General features: G+C 40.6%; 1 protein-coding gene across 1 annotated transcript in view; it reads right to left on the reverse strand.

The window, feature by feature from the left end:
* LOC116699633 (cadherin-12) overlaps positions 1 to 27,161 on the reverse strand; it is a 55,545-nt gene that overhangs the window by 23,109 nt on the left and 5,275 nt on the right. Inside the window, exons 2-7 of the mRNA XM_032532312.1 lie at positions 16,295 to 16,973; positions 11,108 to 11,232; positions 9,865 to 10,034; positions 7,627 to 7,746; positions 5,859 to 6,026; positions 5,313 to 5,500 (exon numbers count right to left, since the gene is read on the reverse strand). Of these exons, the coding sequence (XP_032388203.1) occupies positions 5,313 to 5,500; positions 5,859 to 6,026; positions 7,627 to 7,746; positions 9,865 to 10,034; positions 11,108 to 11,232; positions 16,295 to 16,600 (1,077 nt within the window). The 5' untranslated portion in view covers positions 16,601 to 16,973. The remainder of the gene's footprint in view (positions 1 to 5,312; positions 5,501 to 5,858; positions 6,027 to 7,626; positions 7,747 to 9,864; positions 10,035 to 11,107; positions 11,233 to 16,294; positions 16,974 to 27,161) is intronic.

Genomic DNA, 27,161 nt, shown 5'->3' on the forward strand with positions numbered 1-27,161 from the left:
TTCTGGCACATTTTACATTTTATATGTATTATTAGTGTGCATTGTCCCTGTCAAATAAAAAATAAAAATAAAATACAAAAAAATTCAAATAGCTGTGCTACGGGAGTAAAGTGTCTCCTGCCCGACCTGAATTTGTCTGGTCTACACCACAGAGTTAAAACCTCTCCTGGATCAATAGAATTCACTCTGCGTTTGACTCGGCTGACACGTGGACATGTAGGGTTAAGTGAGAGGAGGGGAAAGGGGAGAGAGGGCTGATTGGCAGTGACGGAGCCAGGGGGGATTAACTGATTGGCATCTTGCCCCTGACAGCAGAGAGGAACAGGAGCCTGGAGAGTAGCTGCAGTGTAGTGAGTGTCTGACGGAGCAGCAGGTACTACCCTGTACAACTCTTGACATGTCACATGGACCATTTTGTCAGGGACAATACACAGCTATTTAGCAGTACCAGAGTTAGCTTTAAGCTAATTTGTATCGGTAGTAAAGTATGAGTAAGAGTAAGAGTGTAAGGCTTCATGGTGGATTAACTAAATCAAAGAGGCTTTAGCAATGTAAAGACTAATACAAAAGTAATCTGTCTCAATTATCACTAATGACCCACTAGAAGTGTGTGGTGGTGTCTCTATCTGCAGAGACCCTGCCCTCTGCCCTGGGTGTTCTCTTTTCTTCTTACATTGGTGTGTGCGGGACGTTTCTGGGCGTGGTCAAAGAGTTTTTGGGCCCCAGCCAATAACATTACGCAGGGTGTGCAGCCCATTGTTGTTTGCCAACCGCCATTTTGCCCCTCAGTGTCTCGTATTGGCACATCATTAGCTGTGGCTATCCTAACATGGAGTATGGATAGTGGTCAGAGAAGACAAGTGCAAAGCTAAACATTTAAAATAAAGCTCACCCTAGCATTGCTTTTTATTAACCATCCTGTTGTCCTCGGGTCAAATTTGGCCCATTTCTTTATCAGAAATTTGGGTTTCTTTAAACCAAATTGTTGCTCATAACAAGTAAAATAAACGATTAGTTCACTACTTTCATTACATTTGGTTTAAATCAATTTAGCAGCATTTGGAAAAAAAAAAGATTAAACAACGCAAAAGAAAAATGTGGAAAAAATGTCCAAAAAAGTGGAAAAAATGTGGGAAAAACCCAACAAAAACGTGAAAAGCACAGAAAAAAGGATTGAAAACATTGGACATTGAGAAAAGACAACCAAATAGTCCCAAATAGACCCAGGAAAACGAAAAGTTGTATGGTCGATTGGAAGAAAACACAAGGGTTAATTGATTTGTCTGTCGTCTGAGGCGGCTTTATGGATGCTGGCTACTGTCCCTCAGCTCTCTAAATGTCATAACTTTAACTGCCATGACTTTTCTTTAAAGTCTTTCCTTCTTTAAATACATAACATGTAGTGAATATGGCTTTATGTAAAATATGTAGCCTATTGAGTATTGACACTATTATCTTATTGTTTCACGGTGGTTATGTTCTAAAGCCCAATTACACTCACACACCTCCATGGCAAGTTGCCATATTGCTTGATTTTGATACTCTGCGATTTGATTTCGCCCTGCAGCTCGGTCTGGAAACCTGCACGTTTAGATCTCATGCTTCAGTTCACAATTTTGCGTGAACCAATCAAAAACTGGCTCCTCTACGTGGCGCGCTAATGGCGGGTTTAACACGATGACGATAGAGAGGAGACCAAGCAGCTTCTTGTTTACATTCAACAGAGCGGCCACCGAAGCGCAGCAACCCGTTGATGCCGCTGTCGCTTCTACGTCACCCGGATCGTTGGTCTGATTGGTTGAAGTACTATCCAATTGCATACATAGTCATTTGCAGTAAAAATACAGAGCAGGCTCCCCAGACCAATGCTCAATCTCAAATCTACTGAGCTCGGCTTAGTCTGGGGATAGCCAGACTAGGATTTTGAGTGAATGCTGAGTCTGTTTTTTGTATGGGTCAGTGACTTAGACCTGAGCGTCGATATCAGACCCTAATATATACAGTATAAAGACTTCTACTTCTACTATTGGACGCCTATTACCATTTTCCAATGTAACTAACTATTTTCTTTTTTTTTAAGTTTTTTTGGGCATTTTCACCTATAATGGATAGGTCAGCAAGACATGAAAGGGTAAGAGAGGGGAAAGACATGCAGGAAATTGTCACGGGTCGTACTCAAACCTTCTTTTTCGAGGCATACACCTCGCCTGTTCTACCAACTGAGCTAACCTGGCCACATAGTTATCTATTTCTTAAGACTACAGTTCAGTGATTTGCAGGGCTGTCGTACCCGAGTCTCTCTATGGTCTTGGACTTGTCTCGTACTCGCTAGTATTTGGACTCAGACTTGTCTCGGTCTCGGCCACTGGTCTTGCCAAATATGGCTTTTGGGCTTTTGGTCACAACCAAGTCCAGGTGTCTTCATTATGTTGATAATAATATTGGAGGGAAAGGGAAACCCAAAATTATTGTCTTGATACTGTCATGCAGAACCCTTTTTCCTGTCCGGACACGGTCTTGACTCAGACTCAAACCATTTTGGACTTGGTCTTGTCTTAAACTCGACAAAGGTGGTCTTGACTACAGCCCTGGTGATTTGCATGATCCACTAATTTAGATGTGATGATGGGCATTTTACAACATGTTGGAAAGCAATAGTAAAGGCTGTATTTTGGGGAGATATGAATTTCAAAATTATGAAAACTTAATGTGGGAGATGTTTGGTGGGTCTTAAAATCTCACTGACAGGACTACTACTGTAAACAGATTTTTTTTTCAAACAAATCTGACAGGCTGCTTCAGTCAGATCAGAGACATCAGAAGACTTTGCTGCATAAATAGGCCTGAACATCAGTCCAATGTTTGGCCAAGCTCTTTTATCACAGCCTGATGTATCCAGTAAATATGTTCCAAAATGCTATCATCTTGTCACTATCTTCCAAAATGTCATGATATGTAGTAAAATATTAAAGTTGTGGGAGGTATATGGCTTAAACTGTATGTTTCATTCGTCCCCCTATGCTGTTTCATTTGTCCGGTCCAGGGGGGACATATAAAACATTACGCACGTCCCACTTTTGCTGTAATAACTGTATTTGACAGATGACAGGTGTAGGTCGGTAGTGACAAAATATGTGTTAATAAGTCTTTCAACTGTCCCGGCTCTCACTATTTTCTAGATATGTGCAAGGACCGAGGGTAAAGTATGCTTTTTCTTTGTCAGTACAGATGTGTCCCATTTTTCACAATAATCCCATCCTACCTGTTCACCCTTCCTCATCCCTGCCAGTGATGCTATCCTGGATCCAGAGAGCCTTTAAACATTGCCTCCCCGTTTTCACATGCACATATTAAATGATACTGAAGGCCGAGGATGCACCAGGCAACTGCTATTGAGCCCAAATCAAAGTCTGCACTGACTGTTTTAACACATGGCTACTTTGCTTGTTTAAAGGCAACATGTATTATTAATAGATGTATGGTTTCCCTCATGTAAAAAAATAAGAGACTCAGTTGGGAAAGTCAGGTGCTCAGAAAGTAGCTGTCGTGTCTGTACTGATTTAGAGGACAGTCGGAAATAAAAGCCTCCGCAGCCCTCTGATGTTAAACTGATGTGATGTGACATGTGCGCTGTGTGTTCCAGTGTGTGTGTGTGTGTGTGTGTGTGTGTGTGTGTGTGTGTGTGTGTGTGTGTGTGTGAGTGTGGAGGTTGTATCCCTTTAGATGGAGCATTTAACCAAGAGGAAGTTTTCCCAAGTCCTCAGATGACTCATTTTGGAAGAGCTGTACTCTGAGATCTGATTTCCTGTTAAACATTTATGAGAACTTAAAGTCACTGAAACTAGATGCCGTGGTCCTCCAGGAGCAAGTGGCATATGTTTAAGATTCTAATTGTCCCCCCCTCCCTTCTCCCTCTTCTCTTTTGTTCCTTTTACTTCCCTCTACTCCTTCCGTTGTCTCTTTTCTCTTCCCCTTTCTTCAAAGATCCACCACAGATCTTAAACCATCAGGGAAATCCAATGGCTGACGCTGCAAAATAAAATCTGTTTTGTGAGCACGAGAGCGTGTGGTTGCATGCGTGAGTGAGTGTATCAAGCATTATCTGGTCTAATAGCTCGGTTCGATGGAAGGTTAAGAGGAAGAATGATTGGGATCACAGCCAGATCAGCACATTCCTCCCACTCTTAGATCACTAGCAAAATGCAGGGGTTTGCAAAAGTTGACTTTAGTTCATATTTATTCTGGTCTTTTTTATATTATGGAATACTATGGACAGATTTACATGTACTGTATGTGATAAAGGGGGGAATTGAAATCATTTTCTTCCACAGTCTGAATGGCCCTTTAAGCCATGGATCTGCAATGACAAGTAAGCTAATATCCAGAATACTAGGTTGTCTTTATGCTTCAATATTGTCTATGCAGTATACCTTATGCACATTCGACTTAAAAGCAACCGTTCTACCTAGACCAGCGGGGAATGTGTGTGTGTGTGTGTGTGTGTGTGTGTGGTGGGTGTTACCCCTTCTCTTCTCTTCTCTGCTTCTCTTCATAGTCGTCAGATTCATCTACCATATTATCAATAAAAAAAACGAGAAGGGAGGAAGGGCAGGGGAGAGTTCTAGCCAGTGGCGGAGCTAGCCGGGCAGGTACGCACACTCACCTGTCCCCTGTTTGTGGTCCATCATTTAGTTTATGAAAATAATGTACAATGTTACAAATCTCTGGGGGGTAATATCCTAGACAGGCTTGGTTCAAAGCATCCAGCGATGCTACATTAAAAAAGTCCCATTCTAATTACCACAAGTTGGCACATTATGGTGATATTGGTCCCAACTAGGGCGTAATTCCCACTAAGGACAGGGGGGACATGCCCTCCACCCACACACACACACTATTTTTTTTAAATCCAGTTTGTGTACACCTTACTTTGAAATTAGTTTGATGTTATTATATTTACTGTCCCTATTTTTAAACAATAAAGAAAGTAAGACGTCTTTTTCTTTTTTTACATAGTTAAGTACTATTCATTCTGGGCAAATTCATCGTTCAAATGAATTATTTCCTGGATTTGAATCACATTAGTTCCTAAATGTGTGTATAAATACAATAAATTGGATCACACACACACACACACACACACACGCACACACACACACACACACACACACACACACTTTTCAAACTCCCAATTAGGTCCCAGATATTATTTGAGATCTGGCTTCTTTTTTTTTTTTTTAAGAGAACTTAACCAAAGGTATTATCATGTACTGTATATCAGAGAATATGCGGTTGAAGATAAGTGAACAAACCTTTTTCAGGACTACAACTCCCTCTTGACTTTGGCCATTAGAGATGATGTCAAACATGTGTCCCTCATCTCCTGGAACAATGGCGTAATCCACCTGGGCATTGCTGCCAGCGTCCAGGTCGTGAGCTCGAATCTGGCCCACAGCTGAGCCAACTGACGCCGACTCTGGCACCCGCAGGTGGAAAACACCTGAAGAATGAGAGCGGAAAAGCAATGAAGTGCAATTTAAGAAACATATGTAGAGACTGATTTCATTCATTCCTTTTTAAATTTTTAGGGCGTAACATTTTAATGTTCATGTCCGTTACATTCAGGCTTGTATCATGTGGATGCACCGACGGTTTTAGACTTAGACTTCTCTTTATTAATCCTTTTGGGATGACTCCCGCAAGGAAATTGACTTTATTGAATTTGAATATATTGAATTGAATTTACTGTCATTACTAGGAATTCCTCATGGGGGAGACAGAAACTACGCACCATAGTTTTAATGGACAAACCAACCAACCAATCAACCAGTCCGACATCCTCATTGATAGGTCCTTACTCTTTGCGAAGCGCGGGGGGTTGTCGTTGACGTCGCCGAGGCTGATGTTGACGGTGGTGGTGGAGGCTAGCCCCCCCAGCTGACCGCCCATGTCCTTGGCCTGGAGAAGAACCTGGTATTCCCCTTTCACCTCGCGGTCCATGTTGGCTAGAGCAGTCCGGATCACTCCTGCGAGAAGGAGGAGGGGTTTGAAAAGGGGTTGTTCTGCCTGTGATTTGAAGTAGGGGGGACTCGGTTGGGACAGTATACACGTCATGTTTTTCTCTGCACCATCCTAACCGGGGCCACTGACATCAACCATGACCCGACCCACCCTGCCCACCACCTTTTAGTTTAGCTTATTGATTTACATACATTACTTCAGATTAAAATACACATAAATCAATAAAAGATGTGATGGAGAGATGCAAAGAGGGGCTTAATCTTGGCACTCCCAAATGTATACTCCAATTAAAATAGAAAGTAAGTAAAATACTGAAAAAAAGAAAAGAAGGCTCTATCCATCTTGTCGGAGATTCAGGACCATACAAGCCCAGAGTACTAGACTGAAGATGTTCCTTCCCCCTAGAAATAAAACTCTTAAATGGTTGGTTCCTTGTCTCATATCCCAAATTATCAGACAAATGTTTACACCTCCAAATTATATATTTTATCAATTTATTACTGAGGCTGCTAACTAATCAATAAAGAGCAATACCTTATCTGTTATCTATTATATGTTATGTGTAATTATCTACTTCTGTGACTTTTTCACGTCTTGGTTTTATTCAACTTCCTTTAATTTTGGTCTAAATAATTCCCCATTTCTGCTTTTCAAACTGAAAATTAGATATCATTTCCTATAGATGAGGTTTACTGACCAGAAACTCCAAAAACAACTGTAAAACTAAAGTTAATAAGTTAGTGTAATCTAGTGTTGAAAACGTCAAAACAAATGGCAAACATTGAAAAAAAGCGCTAATAGTGTTGAAAAAGGGACCAAAACGTAAGAAAAACTTAAAACTTGATTAAAAGCATCAACAAAAGTGTTGATTTTCAATTTTAATGAGAAGACAACACAAGGGTTAAGTCTACAATTAGTCTTGCATTGACAGACCTTCCTCCACAGCGCCGTGGAGGAGGGTCTAGCTAGTCCACACAGCATTCCAGGATGGGAGAAAAACGTGCTCTGGTTTATTGGCATTTCTTTTAACCAATCACAATCGTCCTAGGCGGTGCTATGCGCCAGACGGTGCCTCTGCAAATGCCAACAAAAAGAAAGAAAGGAGGTATAGAAGGCGCAACATAGAAACTTTTTTAGACTTCTTAAACCTGATGGCTTCCAACGTTCTGCTGCCATTTTCACCAGCTTAACCACCTTTGTTTCGTACCTTGATCTTTGATGCGGTTTATAATGTACTCTAAAGAGGCAGGAGGGTGACGCATACTTCTCCTCAGGGGGAAAATGAAACATGATTCTCCGTGTTCAGAGTCATAACCGCTCAGTTGAGATGTCCGTTAAAGGACTGAAAATCTTTGAGCCCCTTCTTAGTGCTGGTTTTAGCATTCAGGCGCAGGCCTGAGGAGAAGCGCACTCTAAGAGCCCTCTCACTGTGTGTCATGACCGGTTGAGTTTCATGCATTTGTAGACAGCCGGCACTGTGAGCTGTAGGGTTCACACAAAAGTCAGAGACCTGTCATCCAACCGGGGATGAATATGAATAACTCACGGTCTGGAAGATGTAATGGAAGAGGGCATTGCATTACGGAAATGTGGCGATCCTCTCACCTGTCTTGGGGTCCACAGAGAAGTACGGCTGGCCGTGCAGGATGCTGTAGACGATGCGGGCGCTGTTGCCGTATGTGGGGTCGTCTGCATCTGTGGCGGTCACCTGTGTGACGTAGGTTCCTGAACACACACACACACACGCGCACACACACACACACACACACACACACACATGCGAAAGCTGATTGATTGAAAGTGTCTATTTTGAATATGTGAAGAACAGAAACAACAGACAACAAATACATTTAAACAGACAATGTATAAATACTAATAATCAAATACTGGCGCTTGTTGCGAGGCTCCAGTGATCACCCTTTAGCATCTGCATGGGACGGTCCCATTGCATTTGGTATCGTGCACTATTCAGTCCCTCCAGAAAAACGCGAATATGCGATCGCATGATTCAATGCATAATCAGTCAAAGTCAACATTTATGCGGAGGCCGCATTTTTTCAAATACGCCACACTTTCACCGCATAAATTGCCAATTTCCAAAATATTGCGGGACTTGCATTATTTCACATTCCCTGGCTTTTCGTTGCAAAAAAAGTCACATATGTCTCAGCAGAAAGTTGATAAATGTTGCATTTACTTTAAACAAAAGCAGCCATTTCCCCCTGTTGCCATGGGAACATTACTCTTTTTCAGCAAACCACCGTTTTTTGCAAGTTCCTGCAATTTCATTGCATAAAAGTGCATTCATATCTTGCATATTCCATCGCATTTTTTTAAGAAAACGTGCCGCATATTCAAGGATTTTTGCCAGCAGCAAATACAAAAAAACCCTGCATGTTTCTGGAAGGACTGATAAAAACACGGACTGACTGATGGACTTTGTGTTGCATAAACTGATGACCTCCTCACCAGGCTTATATCTCAGTGAAACTGGCTTTGAATATATGTTACAACACAGTCAACAACACAGATAAATCTCACTCTCTGAACACGTGAAACTCATAATTCTCATAATTCTGACATTAAAGTTCTGAAAATTATCACAAAAAAAGTCTTAATTCTGACTTCAAACTTGAAACTCAGAACCCAAATCCCATGTTGCACTTATCCTCTTCCGTGTGTACCCAACTTTTGTTTGCCACAGAGCATTTTTTCTGCTTATGATCATACCATTATGTAACTAACTAGTTTATCAGCAAGCTCAGTAGTCATCTCCACTTGACGGGTAAAGCGGGCGTCGTGTGTAGGGTACGGTGCCCCTTTAAGAAACGGCATAGAGTTGGACATTTATGTATATAAATGCATACAGTACGTTTTGACACAAACAAAATAGGTGAACCTGTGAGGCTCATATTCAAAGCATATCAGAAAGTCAGAAAACAGTGCAAACAGGAGCTTTTCTGTTCTTCTCATAGATGGGATTATGTTTTATGTTTTCATCATATGGATATGCCGTTTCTTACCAAAGCTAATCCGCTACACAGTTCCCTGCAACAGAGACATACTGGGGTCACACTTGTGTTCTATTAGAGCACTTTGGACCTCAGCTGAAGCATTAACAGCTTAAAGCCTAAAGACCTTGACTGTTAAATTACCTCTCAGTAAGGGCATTTAACAGACAGATGGGCTACTAAGTCTGGCTTAGCGTGTGTGTGTGTGTGTGTGTGTGTGTGTGTGTGTGTGTGTGTGTGTGTGTGTGTGTGTGTGTTGTGTGTGTGTGTGCGCGCGTTGTGACCATCAGATACAACTTGATAAATCCAAGCTGAACCCAGAATTGAGCCAAACCAAAATCCTTGAAAAAAAAAAAATTCTGTAGATGAATTTCAGTTAGTCCAACAAACCATAAGCACATGATAAATCATTTCAGCTTCTCTTACATGTAAAAACATTACATTACATAACATTTAGCCGATGCTTTTATACAAAGCGACTTCCAATAAGTGCATTTAACCATGAAGGAACCAACTGAGAACAGCAAGGATCAAGTGCAAGCACATAAGCCAAAATACAAAGAGCCACATGTAAGAGCTATTTTTTATTATCATTTTATATCTTCTTAGCCGAGGTACAGTCGGGAGAGATGTATTTTTAGCCTGCAGCCAAAGATGTAGAGGACATTTGGTGTCAGACAACATGTACTTGCAAATACACTATGATATGATTTAAAGCTTCTAGAATGAATAATGTGTGGTTTCCCTATTTTTTGCAGTTTTTTTTATGATCACCGTTTTCTTCCCTCTAGTGTTGAGCACTAATGATGAAGATGTCATCTGGCAGTCCTACCTGTTGGAGACATCTCGGGGACACTGGCGCTGTACGGACCATCGGGGAATCGGGGCTCGTTGTCGTTGATGTCCTGCACCTTGATGATGAACTCAGACTGGGGCTCCAGAGGCAGGCCCGTGTGGATGTCAACAACCTGGGCCTTCAGCGTGTAGTAGGTCTTTTCCTCCCTGTGAAATATCCCAGATTACATGTTCTCATATATGCATGGATGTTAATAACATGTCTAATCAACAGAGACTACATGATGATTTTGAAGTGAGGCTTTAACATATCTGTTAGATGGTGCTTAGGTGTCCACATGGTTTTGGTGTCAGCCATATTTTCCATATGTGTTCAGATCAGACAATAATATCTAAATTATACATCTATAATACCTAATTAAATGAGCATCACACAATACTTTAATTTTCAAAATTTACAATTTTCTCATAATCAACTATCATTGATAATTAATTTTGTCTTTGAGCAAAGCAAAGGCAGAGGTAGTGTGTCGTTGTTATAATGTCACAAACATGTCTTATTTTAACCAAATTTCATGATAGGGTGTTTTTTTCTAATCATAACCATGCTTTTTTCACGTATATATTTAACTAATCTTTACCAAAAGAGGTTTCTGGAGAGAAAAAAAGCTTTTGGAACACAAATAAGTCAATTTGGAAGGTACTGATAGAACGGTCTCCTCCTTCCTCTACTACCCACTTGTGACATCGTGTCACCTGCCCCCCCTCCCCCCCCTCCCATTAGCTAATTTTTGTAGCCTATTAATTTGTCATTCTGTAAAACATACAGTAGCAACCTCACAGGAGGGATGTGTTGCTACTCCAACCTGGCAACACGCCAGAAAGAAGAAAAAAAGGCACACAGGCTGTTGACACAGGCTGTGTGGCCCGGGTGTGAGGCATCCTGGGAAAATTGCCACAGTGGTTTCATCCAACCTAGTACAGAATGTTACATTTCAATTGCAACAATCAACAACAATCAAATTTTATTACTTTACATAACAGTACATAAAGAAATATGCCAAGAAAGTGTGCTTGCTCATATTTTATTGCCTTTTTTTTTTTTTTTTTTTTTTTACAAATAGGCCACTTTATTTTGCTATAATTTGCTGACATCCTATTATTGTATTTTTTCAGACATTTTGTTTTTGGAAAACATACTCCCCCTGGGACTGTGAGGACCCCCTAGCTCGGCGTTGCACCTTATTACAGTATTGTCATAATTATTGATGAGTACTCACCTGTCAAGCCCCACCAGTGCATGTATGTCGCCTGTGATGTGATCGATGGTAAATATGGAGCCGGCTCCTTCTCCTGACAGAGTGTACTTGACTGCACTGTCTCCATGGTCCATGTCTGTGTGGAGCTGCAGGCGGAGAAGCATACAACACTCAATCATGCAGCTCCTGAACACTCCAACACCAGCAGCAGTCAGTTACAATACAACTTGATTAATTGCTTAGTTCTATGCCATTAGCAACAATGTGTAAACTACTGGGTAAATCAGAACGTGTGCCATTTACTAAAAGCTTTCATCAGCTAAACATGAATTACCTGTATTGTCATTTTCAGCGTTTGTTGTTACAGAAAATGAAAAAACACGGGTCCAAAACACAGCAAAGCATGGCAAAGGAGATTTTATATGGCAATGATATAAACAAAGATGAATGACAGATCTGTGACAGAAAGGAGGAGTACTGCAGAGCTCTTTTGCCATCGATGTCTTAATCAACACATTCTCACTCCAATCGCATCAAAAAGTGACGCATGGTCAGGGGCCTTTGGCCTTTGTTCTGGACGCAAAAAGTCTCCTTCAGCGTCATATTCAGACATCCTTTGTCAAGACCCTTGGCGTCACTGTTTGACGCTCTCGGGACCCGCGTCTAGCCCTTTGGCATCATATGTACGGTAGACGGGCTTGGTCGGCACCCTTGGCGTCACTTTTTTACACTCTAGGTCGGGTTGTACGTTAAACTGTCATGCGTCACAAGAATAGTGTAGGAAAATATCGTGGGTAGGGTTACAACATGTATGTTTCAGTGACACGCGGGACAAGAACAGGCCACGGACCCCGGTGTCCTGGGTGACAGTCCTGTGTTGTTTGTCCCATCCACAACCCAAACCAACGTCCTTAAGCGGATTGTCTGTCTTTCATATTACTCCCTACTGTTATCGCTCTCAATACTATGTCATGCTACAGCGCCATGTTCGAGCTACTGCTAGGCCATTCCATACAGAAGCTAAAGGAGCTACTGACCAATCGTCAGTATTCTACACGAGTTGGGAGTGAGCATGGGTTGTCTTAATCAACATGTGACTTCAAATCTGGTGACAGTGGATGCTTATGCTGCCAGCACTGTCAATCTGATCAAACCACATGCACAAAGTCCTGGTGTAGCAGATTAGATTAGTTTTCTGACCGTTGAACTCTAATTAAATAATCGCTAAATCGGTTGTCTTCTGTTGTCAAAACAACGGACGTGTTTCAAAGCGGGATCTAGTAGCAGTGTTTTGGATTGGTGACCAAAGATTTCCCCGCAAGGTTTGTCTACTTTAATCTGGGACAGACCAAGGCCCAGGTTACCCAAAATACTTGATTCTAAGATAAAAAAACACACACACGCACGCACACACACACACACACACACACACACACACACACACACACACACACACACACACACACACACACACGCACACGTGCACACACAGCACCATGCAGCATTACTTCCAGGATTTGACCCTGAATAGAATGCATTATTGCATTAATAAATTATAACCAACTCAAGCCATTATCATCCTTGCAACAATTTAAATCACTAAATCTCAATCTTTAATCACTGCTTTATTAATTCTTCATTCCAGTTAGTCAGATTTGACGGCTTGTGTGGAAGGATTTCAGAAGGGAGACCTGGTACTCTGATGTAATGTGTAATTTTGCTAAAAATAGGACATTCGTTTGTCTCTAGATCCATCAGCTATCCAGGTTTAGATTGATGCATCCTTTTGATTCCTGATTGTGTGTAACACAGAAGGATGAGGACCATTCTAAAAAAGCACATGTATTCTCACTTTGAGATAGATGGTGTTGTTGTTAGCTCTGAATGTACATATTGCAAACTTGACTTTAGGACCCCTGCCAGTCATGGCCGACAGATACAGACGGAAACGCCACTGTAAAGGTCGGGCAGACATGTGTAATGAGGTGATATATATCTAAGACTACTGCAGCAACACAACCAAGTCTGCTGTGTTATGATATGAAGTCATGGTATAACCTGGGTTTATTGTTGTATTTCATCTATTCTAAGGATCTTCCACAGAAGGCTTAGTTTGAGAAATACGCACACACACACACACACCTATACACACACACACACACACCACACACACACACACACACACACACACACACACACACTCCTGCTGGGCTTGCATTCTGAAAAACACAACCTTGTTTGTCACAGATGGCCATTGAGGTGAGAAATCCAGCGAGGATTTACCTCAACCTTTTCTCAGGATATGTATTCCAGCTGTGTTTGTTTATGTGTGTGTGTGTGTGTTTTTGTGTGTGTGCGTGTGTGTGTGTGTGCTTATCCAGTGCAGTGGATCTGTGACGCCCAGAGTAAAGTAACCTTTTCTTTTGTGCTTTGTGCCTTTTACATTTCATTACCTGCCTGGTTTGAAAAAAATAAAAATAATGTCCTGATTATTTTTCACTCACAGGATGTAGAACGCGAGTATAACCCTGCTATTAGCCGTTCACTTGCATTGTAAAATAAGGCAGGCCCTCTTAAGGCTGAATATAGCATCACCCTATTGGGGTTCTAATGTGTAATACTGATCGGCTCACTCTACATTCTCCCTTACTTATACCTTTTTAGTAGACATGAAATCAGACATTTAGCCATAGCAACCTCCTGACCAACTTCAAACACGCAAGACTTTCTGTAACTTCATCATCATCCCCTGTCTCAGCCAGACATGCGGCCTGTCGGTTCTGTTCAGTGTATTCTTCTAAACCTGCCTGCCTGCCTCCACAGATCCAACCAGCAGTTTTAGCACTAAAAGCCCTGACTCAAACTCAAAGTGGCATAAGGTCATTGGATTCCCTCTTCCACCCTCCTTCCACGCAGCCCTGCCTCCTGCGGTGATAATCAAGCTGTAGCCCTGCTATTAGCACCAACAGCAGATTAATCAGGGACCCGGGTGGAGCCCAGCTTACTCGGTCTGACGGGCTCTTCAGGCCCTGCACGTGTTCTCCTCTCTGTTTTTAGTGGGAACAACAGAGAACTTGCTTGCTTTTAAAAGTACTCTCTATATTCCCAACCAACTACTACTGTGTCCTGCCAATAGTGCAAAACCCCTGCACACGTTTTTGCACATTTTTCATTGCAATTACAATTTTTTTTCGGAGCCACATGTAATGTTGATATGTTTTGACACAGATCTGGGTTATTTGTTTTTTTCTCTACCCGTCTCTCACACATCCTCTGACTGCCAGCAGGAGGTCTCGAGGCCCCCTGCAGGGAAGAAGCGGTGCCAGTCAACTGTGGTAGGCAGGCTGTGTGAAAGTGTGCAAACCTGGTCACATCTACAGTCCCATCCTGAGCTCCTCTTAATACTTTTACCACATGTCATTGTAGTTGGTGTGGGGAAGTGCTTCTCACAGCTCACGCCTCTCTGGTTAGAAATGACAGAGCAGAGAAAGTTCTATACCTAACGCTGTATGTATTTTTTTTTTCCTATTTGGGTTTCTGCCAAAAGCTGGAAAAGTATGTGATTGTATACATTCTTCCTGCTCCTTTATCAGAAAGTATTTTAATTTTGAATCTATAGAAGCTTGAAGGTGTCATTCGAATATTTCTACAGGATGTCCATTCATTCATTTATTCAACTGTTGCTTTAACCACAATAGATCTCTTTTGCTGCTGTACAGTTTCTGTTTCGTCCTGAAGGTCGAGCCCACAGAGCAGCCATGTGGATTTTATCCATACATTGAACCAATGATGTGTGAACAATGCATCTGGTGGCTTTGTCGATATTATTGAAGAGCCCGGTTGGATGCACTATGTTGTCCAAGGCTTGCCCTGAGTAAGTCCTTTGGGTCATTTCATCTCCTACACTTTCTTACTTCCTCCCTGTAGATGCTGTCTTTAATTAGCGAGCAGTGGCCATTGATCTTTACAGAGGAGAATCAGACAACAAAGAAAAGGGAAAGGCTTCAGATCCCCCTCCTCAGCGTGACCCTCGCTGCACTGGGAATCTGCGGCCATCAACAAAACTGTAACAAAATGCAGGTTATGGGAATTGTGGTGAATCACTGATTAAAGAAAAGCTAATTTATAAACATATTTAGCAAATTACCTTCTGACTACACCATAAGAAGAGGACTTTTCAGACATACTAAATGAATACAAGTGTAGTTGCTGCTTGTGACCAAGAGGTTATTTAAATGGGAAAAGATCATAGGGTGCATGGAACGTTTTGCAGCATGATTTGGTAGGCCTTCTCTAAAACGTCTAAATGCATGTAAGTTTGCTTTTGCAACCTTGCTCATCAATTTCACATGCTTCTCAAAATTGAACAGCCAATCTTATACAAGGCTGAGATATTGAGGACTGAGCTCTAGAAGAAGAAAAAACTGACACAATATTGAGTGTATATGAGTTTTCAAACCATATGAGTTTTCAAACCATGCTGCTATGGACTGTGAATGTCATAACAGCTGTGTGAAAACTGACTGAGAGAATTCTACCAGATACATGTTTAACCCTATCATCTGCATTCATCTGAAAACCTACTCCAAGACATCATTGTAGTAGGTAATTTATATATTAACTAAAAAGAAGTGGACCAAGAACAGAACCCTGTGGGACTCCTGTTTTAGTCTTTCAACAAGATGTTTTATTAATAATAATAACACTTTAATCATGGTTGGAAAGGTACAATTTAAAGTTGTGACGTCCAAATGAATGTTTATCAACCATTGGTTGTATTTGTTGAATCCAATAAATGGCGCTATTGTTTCACAAAAGTCTCAAGTAATAGCAATTCAGCGAGTTCTAAACCCAGTTACTCACACAGTTTCTGTGTAATTAACATTGTTTCAACATACTTCCTTAACTGGTGAGCAATCCAAACAATCAATGTTAAAATCCCCAGAAACTAAAACTTAAGATTCATGGGAGGTTGTTTCTGTTGTTCTCTAAATTTCACAAACAAGTCACAATCACAAGGAATATATGAAGTACATTGGAGGGGATAGAAAAACATTAAGACAGATGTGCAATATGCTCACAATTTCTGGACATTTAATTTAATTTAAATAAGCCATTGAGTTTTAAAGTTGCACTTCAATGGAAGCTGGTTGAAAAACTGACACATTTCAAAACTTTAAACCTCAGATTTTAACAATATTCACTTACTTTTCCAACATACTGTGGTTCAGAGCCCATGTACTCCTCCAGGACAAAGAACTGGTTCCACACCCATCCTCTTTTAATACGCTGGACCCTCGTTCTCCCATGTCTCCTTAGCCTCGTCCTGCCCTTTAAGGATGTCCATTCTCCGAAAGCTGTTCTTACAGTCTTACCTACAGTCCCTCCCCTGGCCAAAATCACTCCAGCCTTAGTTCTGCTCGGGAGCAGAGTCTGCAGGGGAATTTGGGAGCTGTAGTCCAACAGGAAACAGGAGCCCACCAGAAACATGATGACATATTCCCTTGTGATCATCAGGGAGTGTCGCTGCTAAAAAAAAAAAAAGCTAGATAAAAGTTACAAAAGCTGGCTATTTCCAGGTTGGGAATTCACATGCATCCAAAACTGGATTTGTCCTGAAGGTAAGCATCGGGCAAAGTGTTTAAATTCCAATATAGTCCAATGATGAGAGGAATCTTTTAATATGCTATTCTTGCTGAAGAGTGAGAGTTACTGAAGATCGTTATGTTGGACAAAGCATTCTGTGTTGGTTTGATGTTGACTGAGGTTCCGTCAGAAGGCTTGTGTTAACAGTCAAACCTCTTTGGTCTGTTCTTGTGATATCCAGATGCTTTTGGAGTTTGACTGCAGAGAAACTTCTCTTCTCTTCAGTCCTCAGCTTAGACACCTGGAGGAAAAGATGAAGACAACAATGTTGAGCATAAAAGTTCATTCTTGACTTTGGAAACAGTAGAAACCCTATCTCGAGGAGATAAACTGCCATATACTCTCACCTGTTATCACATAAACAAAGTTTCATTCTTATGTCACTTGTGATGACAGTTGTGCTATCTCCGTGACCGGTGAACAATTTGATATCACAAAAAAACATCAGTTTGACTTCATGATATGTAATTTGCTTTGCTTTCAATTAGGACCTCCTTCCAGTTTATGGACATTTTGATGTGCTGGGCTAGACATACCCATGGCACCTAGTTTTAATTTTAAGATATTCTAAAGAACCTGACTTTCATTTATGAGTGTCCAATAATATTTAGTGATCCAATTTTCACTTCAAAGATATGTATGAATATTTTTTTTTATTTGACAGCTGAATAGATCTGCATTTAAAATTAAGCAACAATCCCGCTGGTTCCCTATAACATTTTGTAAAGTGTGAGTTGAGGGTCACCGGTAAAATTTAAATGAAATAGTCACACAATTTTCTTTTTTTTTAAACCGTAGAGCAGATCTGCTCACATATCTTGCTAACATACTAATACATCCTGATTAGTACACATAAGGCACTACATGACCTATCCCCAAGTCACATTTCTTATGTTCTCGTCCCTCATTGTACTTCTCGACCACTGTTATCATCTCGGCATGTTATCCCCCGCTCCAACTGCAGAACAAAAGGTGACCGGGCATTTGCTGTTTTAGCCCCAACCATCTGGAATCATTTTCCCCAATCTATCAGATTTCCTAAATCTTTGGATGTTTTAAGCGGCTTTTAAGAAAAAAAAGATCTATCTTTAGAGGTAAGCCTTTTATAGATCTCCATCCCTGTCTTGTGTTTTGGGTTGTTTTAGTTTGGTCTCTCATTGTGCTGTGTGTGTGTATGTGTGTATAAAGATTTGTAACTGTGTTTTAAAATGTGCTATATAAATAAAGCTTTAATTACTTACTTAATGCTAACTATCATATAGTATTTCTGTAGCTGCTGTCCACTGTCACTGTATTTTTCGGCTGAATAAAATTAATTTTAACATTCTTGGACTGGTCCTTGTCTCAATCCTGCAAAGTTGGAGCCCCAGCATGATGACTTAAATGTCAGCCCAATTCTTTCAACGTGTGCCAAAGCTTAATTCGGTACAATCAACATGTCAATCGGTACTTTACTCTCATATTAGTTGGAAACAAGCACATGCTTCATGAAAGACTGGAAGTGAACACTAGACGCAACACCTACTCTTTCACATGGTAATTTATGCAAGACATTTGAAAGGTGATGTGTTTACTTAGTGTGAATTACTGCTATCATTGGTGCAGTCCCCAGCACATCAGGCCAAGGACCACATCAGATCACAGGGCTCTAATTAGAAAAAGGCTTTAGCATGCAAGGCTGGCAGCCTGGCTGAATTAGTCTGACAGCAGATGCATGGTACTGGCACGTGCAGAGGTTGATGAAGAGGGTTTGCCTATGCAGGGCACTTAAGATCAGATGAGATTACATATACTGGTACTGTTCCTTTGGGAAAACCTTTCTTGTACCGAGCATCGCTGCACTACAGAACATTAATTTCCAGACATTTTGAGCAGCATCCTTGCAATCGTTCATATATTAAATTACAATAACCCCTAACTCTAACCCCTAACCCAATGTTCATAACTTCAAAAACTAAACCCAATTGACCAATACAGCAATTAAAAAAGTAACATCTTAATATTGTAAGTACTATACGTTGCACCACAATATTGTAAAACTTCAATTGTAAATTGACAAGTAGAGTATTGGACATGCTGATGCGTACCCTACTATGAAGTGCTGTGTGATTACGTATTGAAACCTACGAAGGCCGAATTAGATCTTACAGTTCCTCTTTGCAATGTACCCACAGATGCACGGACAACTCTCACTGGATTACTTAGACACTGACGAAAACGTGATAACCCTGACACAAGGTCAGAAGTTATAAGGAGCGTCTTTATTATTATGCACGTTTATTTAGGATGGACCAACACATTCTCATTGGAACAACTTGTAAAATATGGACGCTTGGTCAGGTGCCTTTGTCGTTGTCATTGACGCTAAAAGTGTCCTTTAGCGTCATAGAGCATGCACTTGGTCGGGACTATTGGCGTCCCTTTTGATGCTGTTAGGTTAAGGAAAACTTTGTGGGTGGGCTTACGGTTCCGTGACACGCGGGAATAACGGGACGGTTAACCCTCTATTGCATGTTGTTGCCATATGGCAACAAATTCTTTTTCTTAGTGTTTTTCACAATAAACCATGTAAAATGCATTGTTTTTTGTTTAATTGTGTAAATAGGTCTTTTATTTTGAAGTTGTACCCATTTGATGACTTCACATACCCCCAGAATCCTGTCCCCCCCTCCCTTTTTCTGGACATGTGCCACACTAAGGCTCACGCTCCAGGATGAGCCAAAATGTCGTTGTTTTTCTCAATTTTAGAAGCATTTCTTTGAAGAAAAAAAAATTCAACTGTTATCTGGAATAAGTCAACTTTAATTTTTCATCATTTAAACCAGTTAAAATTTTGTATTTTTTCTGTAAAAGGCTCAAATTAATTTGTTGCCATATGGCAACATTATGCAAATATTGACGTGAAATGTGTACATTTTGCCTAATGGGCTCAATTGAATTACTATAACTTTAGGCTACTCTAACACTATGTTTGCAATTAATTATAGTATTTTCAAAGAAAAACATAAAATGTATATATATTATGTTATTTCAGCCATTTTGTAATTAATATATTTTCTAAATTATTAATTACACACTAATGTAAATGAATTGCTCACCAATAAAAATGAGTTATTCCAAAGGAAATCATGTTGGCGCACTCAAATTATCGGTGTGTCCAATGACATTTATAGTCAATATACCCTTCTGGTTTAAATAAGGAGTTCCTAAAGGAAGATTATGTATCAGAAATATGTTTTCAGTGGCCATATAGTTCAGTAATTGTAAGTTTAGTCAGTGTGTTGTACTTATTTTGCCCCTAATCAAGTACATTGTATCCGTGTGTCTTCTTTCAGGTGTACATGACAGACTTATTACAGGGTTATTATTAATTATCAAAAACTACAATTAAAACTAAACTAATTTGACTGTAAACACATTGGGCTATACATGTAGATACATATAAGTTGAATTTGTTTGGTAATTATTTCAATAAAAGCATGTTTTTAAAGAAATAATGGACTTTTTAGAACTTTCCACGAATGCGCGTTGTTGCCATATGGCAACAAATTACCAACTACCCCCCCTTCAATTTAAAAAAAAAAAATTCTTTGCAATTGCATTATTTAAGCATCCTGGAGTAATAAAAACACATCAAGACATTTTTACCATGTTTAAAAAATAATTCATGCAATAGAGGGTTGGGACACACGTGGGACACAAACCCCACTCTCCGGCTTGAATCCCTGTGTTTGACCCATCCCCGCCCCGACCAATCTCCCTATGAGGAATTTCTTCCTGACATACTGGTCGTTAAACCCCGTCTAGATGCTGCTCTCCTGCGTTCTACACAGACACTGAAGGCATCACACGCAGACAGCCACTGTCCAAACATCCGTGTTTTACGCGTTCGGAGTGAGAACGGGTGTTCGAAAAGTCACTGAGTCTACAAACATGTGCATCGTGTCTGTTTTTTACAATTCAGGAGGCTCAGAGTGAGTACGGATTTTGAAAATATGTATCTGTATTCGGCCTCACATTCAAACTCCACTCTTTCATCCGCTGTTTCTTGTCAGCTGGGAAGAACTGTCCCTCATGTTTACCACAAAATAGAATAAAACTGACACGCCATCACTCAACATAATAAGGGCAGAATGATTCCTCTCACTTCTCAACCTACTCTGAACTCCATATACTTAGTTTTTTTTACACAGTGTGTACGTGATTCTCCCAAAGCCATTTTTAACAAATATCTTAGAATAACGCCTAGACATTATGCAGTGTGAAGAGCAGGTACCCACAGTCCTCATAAATCCACCGGAGTTTAGAATTTCAACACAAAGATAGCAGAAAGTGATGGGACATCTGGCAGAATTTCCAGTGGCACCTGAAGAATCCCAGAAACAAAACATTGCTGATACAGACTAGAAGACTGACGACTTTTGTATCCTTTTGCACTTTTTGCAAAATATGTCATCACGTCATTTTTGGCTCATGTACCGTCTCTCAGGGACACTAAACACAAAAATGAGTGCCCTAGCTTCTGTCTTGTCAACAGTATTCAATCGATCACCCAGTGTAATTTACTTTTCCAAGACGTTTACACTGTACAGAGCAACTGAAATATACTGACAGTCTTCCCTATAAATTAAGGAGGCTATTCTAAACCACTGTCAGTACTGTAGGTATACTTCACATTGACAGGTAAAGCACAAGCAAAATAAATTCGACTTGACAAAGGAAAATCAAATGTGAAAACAGAAGAACTGTTGGAGAGCTGCCACAAAGAATATTGCAATGTTTTCCGAAGAATCCGCATTCCTCTTCAGGTCATGAAAGAAATGTTTGTGCTCTGCTGCCCCTTACACCCTCACACATGACAGGCTGCCATGAATCAGTGCTCCCTGAAACAAGAGAAGTCAAAAATGCCTCTCGGGAATGGCTTCTCTGTGTGTGGTGTGTGTGTGTGTGTGTGTGTGTGTGTGTGTGTGTGTGTGTGTGTGTGTGTGTGTGTGTGTGTGTGGTGTGTGTGTGTGTGTGTTCTCCAGAGAGCCTTTAGCCCAGTCAGGCACATAACCTAAAACCATTGTTAAAGGAATATGCATGTGGAGCAGTACTACAGAGTGGATAACCTACTTGCAGACCTCTATGCCCTGAAACGATTATGGCTCACAGCAAGTATTTTGTATTATGACATACTCAAAATATCAAGTGTATCTTGTATATTCTCACATATCTGAAGATCTGTGAAGATCAGACGATGTATTGACGTGGTAAGTTGTAGCATCCTGACATGTAAAAAGTGGGTTTAAATCTGCAGTGTTTTGCTTGTTTTGACTGATGCCTGCATGTCATTGGCTGGCACCGCTGACCAATGCCATTACATGCGCCCCAGTGTGTGCTATATTGACTGAGAAACCAAGTGTTCCTTGCTCGCACGGCAGTGGCAGCTACGTGTGCCTACGTGTACCAGGATGCATTGCGAACGCGAGGCCACTTCACCCAGCTCTCTTTGCTTTTTAAGTAAACAAAATTAATCACAAAATGTCAAGACGGAAATACAACCTTCTAAATTTAAGTTAGAGAGTAGACTTTTGTCAATGAAGTTAAAAGACTGTGGAATTTGCAGCAAGATGCAAGAGACAATTTCTCACGTTGAGCACACGAATGCGTGGCCCGTTTATTCAACACGGAAAAACCATAAAAACAGAATTATGAATGCCAACCGCCATAACGTCCCACGCATTCCCAACATTTAAAGGGGCCGTGTTCCCCAGACAGTTAGCATTACCTGCGGTGGCTAAGGGTAGTAAATTACATGTCTAATCAAAGGAATTATGTATGTCAAGACCACTTAAATACTGCAAATGCCTCACGCAAATGGGAAGCGCTTGATGAGCCACCCAGAGGCTGATCGATCCTGCAGAGCAGCCTGATGGACACTGATGGAGCGTCCATGTACCGCACGTGAGAAATGCCACTTGGAATAAGCTGCTTGGAATTTTTTACGGTTAAACCTCTCAGCCAAATGGACAGGTGTCTCCCGTATTAATCCGTGCACCACTTAACACTCACTAGCTCATGAGTGACCCTGGCAATCACACATCAGAGGCGACACCCGGGGAGGAGCAGAGTAGTATTTTTCCAAACTTTCCCTTATACTGAGTGTTTTAACCAGGAAACTATGATGAAACATTAAATCATGACATCTGTAAGAAATACTGGCATTCAACCAACATAATAAACACAGTTGTGTTATTCATGACAACTGTTATCAAATACTTTATCGTGGTTTATAACTTTATTCAATAGTTTGCAATGGAAAGGTGCAAACACCTGTAGCTTTCTATTTCTATTAATTTCAAGAGATTATTTAAAATGAATATATTAAAGGGATGCAAAAAGGATTTGAAGTGATAGTATTGTATAATGACTGTATGGTTTCTTGGCCTCTGTGTACTAATATATCTGTATACTAAGTCTAGTATGGATGTGTTATTTAATCTGCTATAGATAGAGGGTATAGAAAGAAGAAGACAGGGAAGAAAAGAAACAAAAACAGTGTAAATGTGTGGAGGTATGTATGTATGTATGTATGCATCTGTTTCTATGATGTATAAATAAGTGAAGCATAAGATTTTGTATTTATTTACTGTATGTTTTTGAAGATGGGAATTTTTTGTTTGAATGACTTTCATTCATTTTCATTCATTCATGACCTTTTCTGTCTGTCATTTTAATTATATGTACTTTATGTATGCATGGATGTATGTATATACTGTATATATTTCTATTTTTATGTTTTACATGTTCAAATAAACTAATCAACTAAACTAACTAAAGTGTATAGCTTTCTATTGTGTTTTAAATTCCCAATTGTGAGTTTACTGTAGTGTTAATGTAGTAAAGATTTATCTGACCGTGGTATAGATAGGACCAGCAATTTAAAAGGTCTAGAAACTCTAGAAACTATCTCATGAAATGATTTTAACTTTAGAAAAGGAACACTTTTAGTAAAGCAACTAAATAACATTTTTAAAATTCTGTGTTGACGTAAATACATACTAAATTTTATTTATTTTAACATATGTTAAGGCAAATCCCTGTGTGTAACAGCAGACGTTTGTGTGTGTGTGTGTGTGTGTGTGTGTGTGTGTGTGTGTGTGTGTGTGTGTGTGTGTGTGTGTGTGTGTGTGTGTGTGTGTGTGTGTGTGTTTATTGAGGCCCAGTTCCACTGCACTGATATTTAAAGACCCACACAGCGCCACAGTGATTCAGGCTCAGCAGCCAGACAGGCAAATTGTAACTTTTACCTAAGACTGTGTGTGTGTGTGTGTGTGTGTGTGTGTGTGTGTGTGTGTGTGTGTGTGTGTGTGTGTGTGTGTGTGTGTGTGTGTGTGAGAGAGAGACTGGGAAGAGGTGTCTAATTGGGCATCAAAAAGCCATCGTGTTTTCACTGCTCTACACTGGCATTACGGACTAAAATAAATAATCTATATTACAGAGGACAAGTATATTACAACACCACCCACTGCCACATCCAGAAGTTCTCTGATGACACAGCTGTTGTTGGTTGTGTCTCTGAGGGGAACGATCTGGAATACAGGTCGGTTATCAAGGACTTTGTCAGCTGGTGTGAGCTCAACCAGCTTCAGCTTAACACCAGCAAGACAAAGGAGATGATAGTCGACTTCAGAAGGAAAACATCCCCTTTCTCACCAGTGAGCATCCAGGGATTGGACATTGATGTAGTGGAGAGCTACAAATTCCTGGGTGTTCACCTAAACAATAAACTGAACTGGACTGATAACACCCAAGCACTCTACAAGAAGGGCCAGAGTCGCCTCCATCTGCTGAGGAGACTCAGGTCCTTTGGAGTGTGTAGGACTCTCCTCAGGACCTTCTATGACTCTGTGGTGGCCTCTGCCATCCTCTACGCTGTGGTCTGCTGGAGGGGGGGCAGCTCGGACCGGGACAGGAGCAGACTCAATAGACTGATCAGGAGAGCGAGCTCTGTCCTGGACTGTCCTCTGGACCCCATAGAGAAAGTAGGGGAGAGGAGGATGTTAGTCAAGCTGACATCCATCATGGACAACACCTCTCACCCCCTACATGACACTGTGGGGTCCCTGAGCAGCTCCTTCAGCAGCAGACTGATACACCCCCGGTGCAAGAAGGAGAGGTACCGCAGGTCCTTCATCCCGGCCGCTGTCAGACTCTACAACGCCTGCACTACCTGATAGTGTTGTAGTTTCTGTTCCTGTTTTTCTCCCATCTACATCACACACTTTCTGTTTATCTTTAACATTGGTATTTATATTATTTTATTACAAGTACTTACTTTTCAATATTTATGGTCTCAGGTTAATATAATTTAAATTATGCTACCGACTCTTGCTTCTTTGCTCTAATTACACATTCAACTTAATTTTTAACGTCACTTACACCGCAATATTGTTTCTCTTATCATGGCAACTGCACTTTAAAATTCCTTTTGTTTGACGGCATTTTACTTACTCAGTCTACCATATTTTCATTGTCTATTTCTTGCCTGTATTTCTTGCCTTGTATTTCTTTCGTGCTTACTTGTTTGTGTGTTATTGTTTTGTTTTTTGTTTTTTGCTGTTGCTGCTATGCTGCTACTTGTAACGACAGAATTTCCCCGTCGTGGGATAAATAAAGTATAATCTAATCTAATCTAATCTAATCTAATCTATATCAAATCAAAAAACGGAAAACACCTGTGAAAAAAATTACTTTACATAAACCAGTATATTAGCCCCTATTTCTACGGACGTTTCTAACAGTGTAGAAAGACACCGTCCAACTCCAATGGGAAGCTTAGCTCTGTCTGAGGTGCCAACAGGGAGGAGGGATGGATGGAAAGAGCCAAGGCGTAGACCGAGACCCTGTTGCAGGAATCTGGGCCACTGTGCTTCCAGCGCTGCTGACACGCTGTCTCTCCCAGTGGAGGTCACCGGCTAACTCCTGGGCTCGTGAGATGTGTGATCAGTAGAGGGTCATTCTTTTTTGTAAGAAATCAAACGACCTATTTGTGCATAGCATAACATTAGAGAGATAGTATCACTGTCTTACAAATACAGTCATTGATAATTACTCTAAGCTGAGAAAATGTCAGTGTTTGCAAAACATTTCATCCAAAAGGCCAAAAAACTAATTGAAACAAAGTACAATATGCATTATAGTATGCGTGTGTGTGTGTGTTAGTGTGTGTGTTAGTATGTGTGTGTGTGTTTCAGTATGTGTGTGTGTGGAGATGTGGGTGTGTGTGTGTGTTTTAGTATGTATGTTTGTATGTGTGTCTGTGTTTTAGCGTGTGTGTGTTTTAGTATGTTTGTGTGTTAGGATGTGTGTGTGTGTGTTTTGGTATGAATGTGTGTGTGTGTCAGTATGTGTGTTGGTCAGTGTGTGTCTGTGTTTTAGTGTGTGTGTGTTTTACTATGTGTGTGTGTTTTAGTATGTTTGTGTGTTAGGATGTGTGTGTGTGTTTTGGTATGAATGTGTGTGTGTGTCAGTATGTGTGTTGGTCAGTGTGTGTGTGTGTGTGTGTGTGTGTGTGTGTGTGTTGTAGTATGTTTCTGTGTTAGTATGTGTGTGTTTTATTGTGTGTGTGTGTGTGTGTGTTAGTATGCGTGTGTGTCAGTATGTTTGTGTGTGTTTGATTGTGGAGAGGTGTCTAATTGGGCATCAAAAAGCCATGGTGTTTGCACTGCCATTGCATTCAACACTAGTAAACTGCTCTACACTGGCAATGCAGACTAAAATAATAATCTGTAAAAGTGTTCATAAGATAAAATGACAGAAGCCAGCGTGGGCTTGACATTTTCATATTCACTGCTCTCTTTCCGGGACTGATGAAAGACTCTGCATCTCTACCTTTCAACACCAAGTGTCTGTCTCTTTTTGTTTCGTTTGTTTTTCTACAGAAGACCGGAGGAAGCTCCTCAACATGAATGTGACATTTTCAACACTTACAAACTACAAACATGGAATCAATGTTCACGGCACCTCTGCTGATGGAACCCATGTGATCCCTGAAAGGATGCTGATGCTCTACATGATTTGTTATTCATGTGAAATATTGTTAGCCAATATTAATAAGGTGCATACATTCACCATGCCTGAGTAGTGAATATGTAAATACGATGAAATGGGGAAAAAACAACAACTTTGCACAACAGCCAACCAGGTACTTCAATGGGTGAAGATATAATGGAAAGTAGCCTGCGCAGGCCCAAATCTAAGACAGTGTATCATAGGCATGGCAGTGACAAAGAACAAAGAAATAGAAAACTCCAGCGCTCACAGATCAATTATTATCAATCAGTTATTAATGTGGGTGAAAAAGAAAAAAACGCTTAGAAGCCGCCAGCGTAATCAAAACCAGCAGACAAGGGAATGAACCTACACAGGTGAGGTTCAAACATCA

The sequence above is a fragment of the Etheostoma spectabile genome, chromosome 12 (genome assembly GCF_008692095.1).
Source record: "Etheostoma spectabile isolate EspeVRDwgs_2016 chromosome 12, UIUC_Espe_1.0, whole genome shotgun sequence".
Lineage (NCBI taxonomy): Eukaryota > Metazoa > Chordata > Actinopteri > Perciformes > Percidae > Etheostoma > Etheostoma spectabile.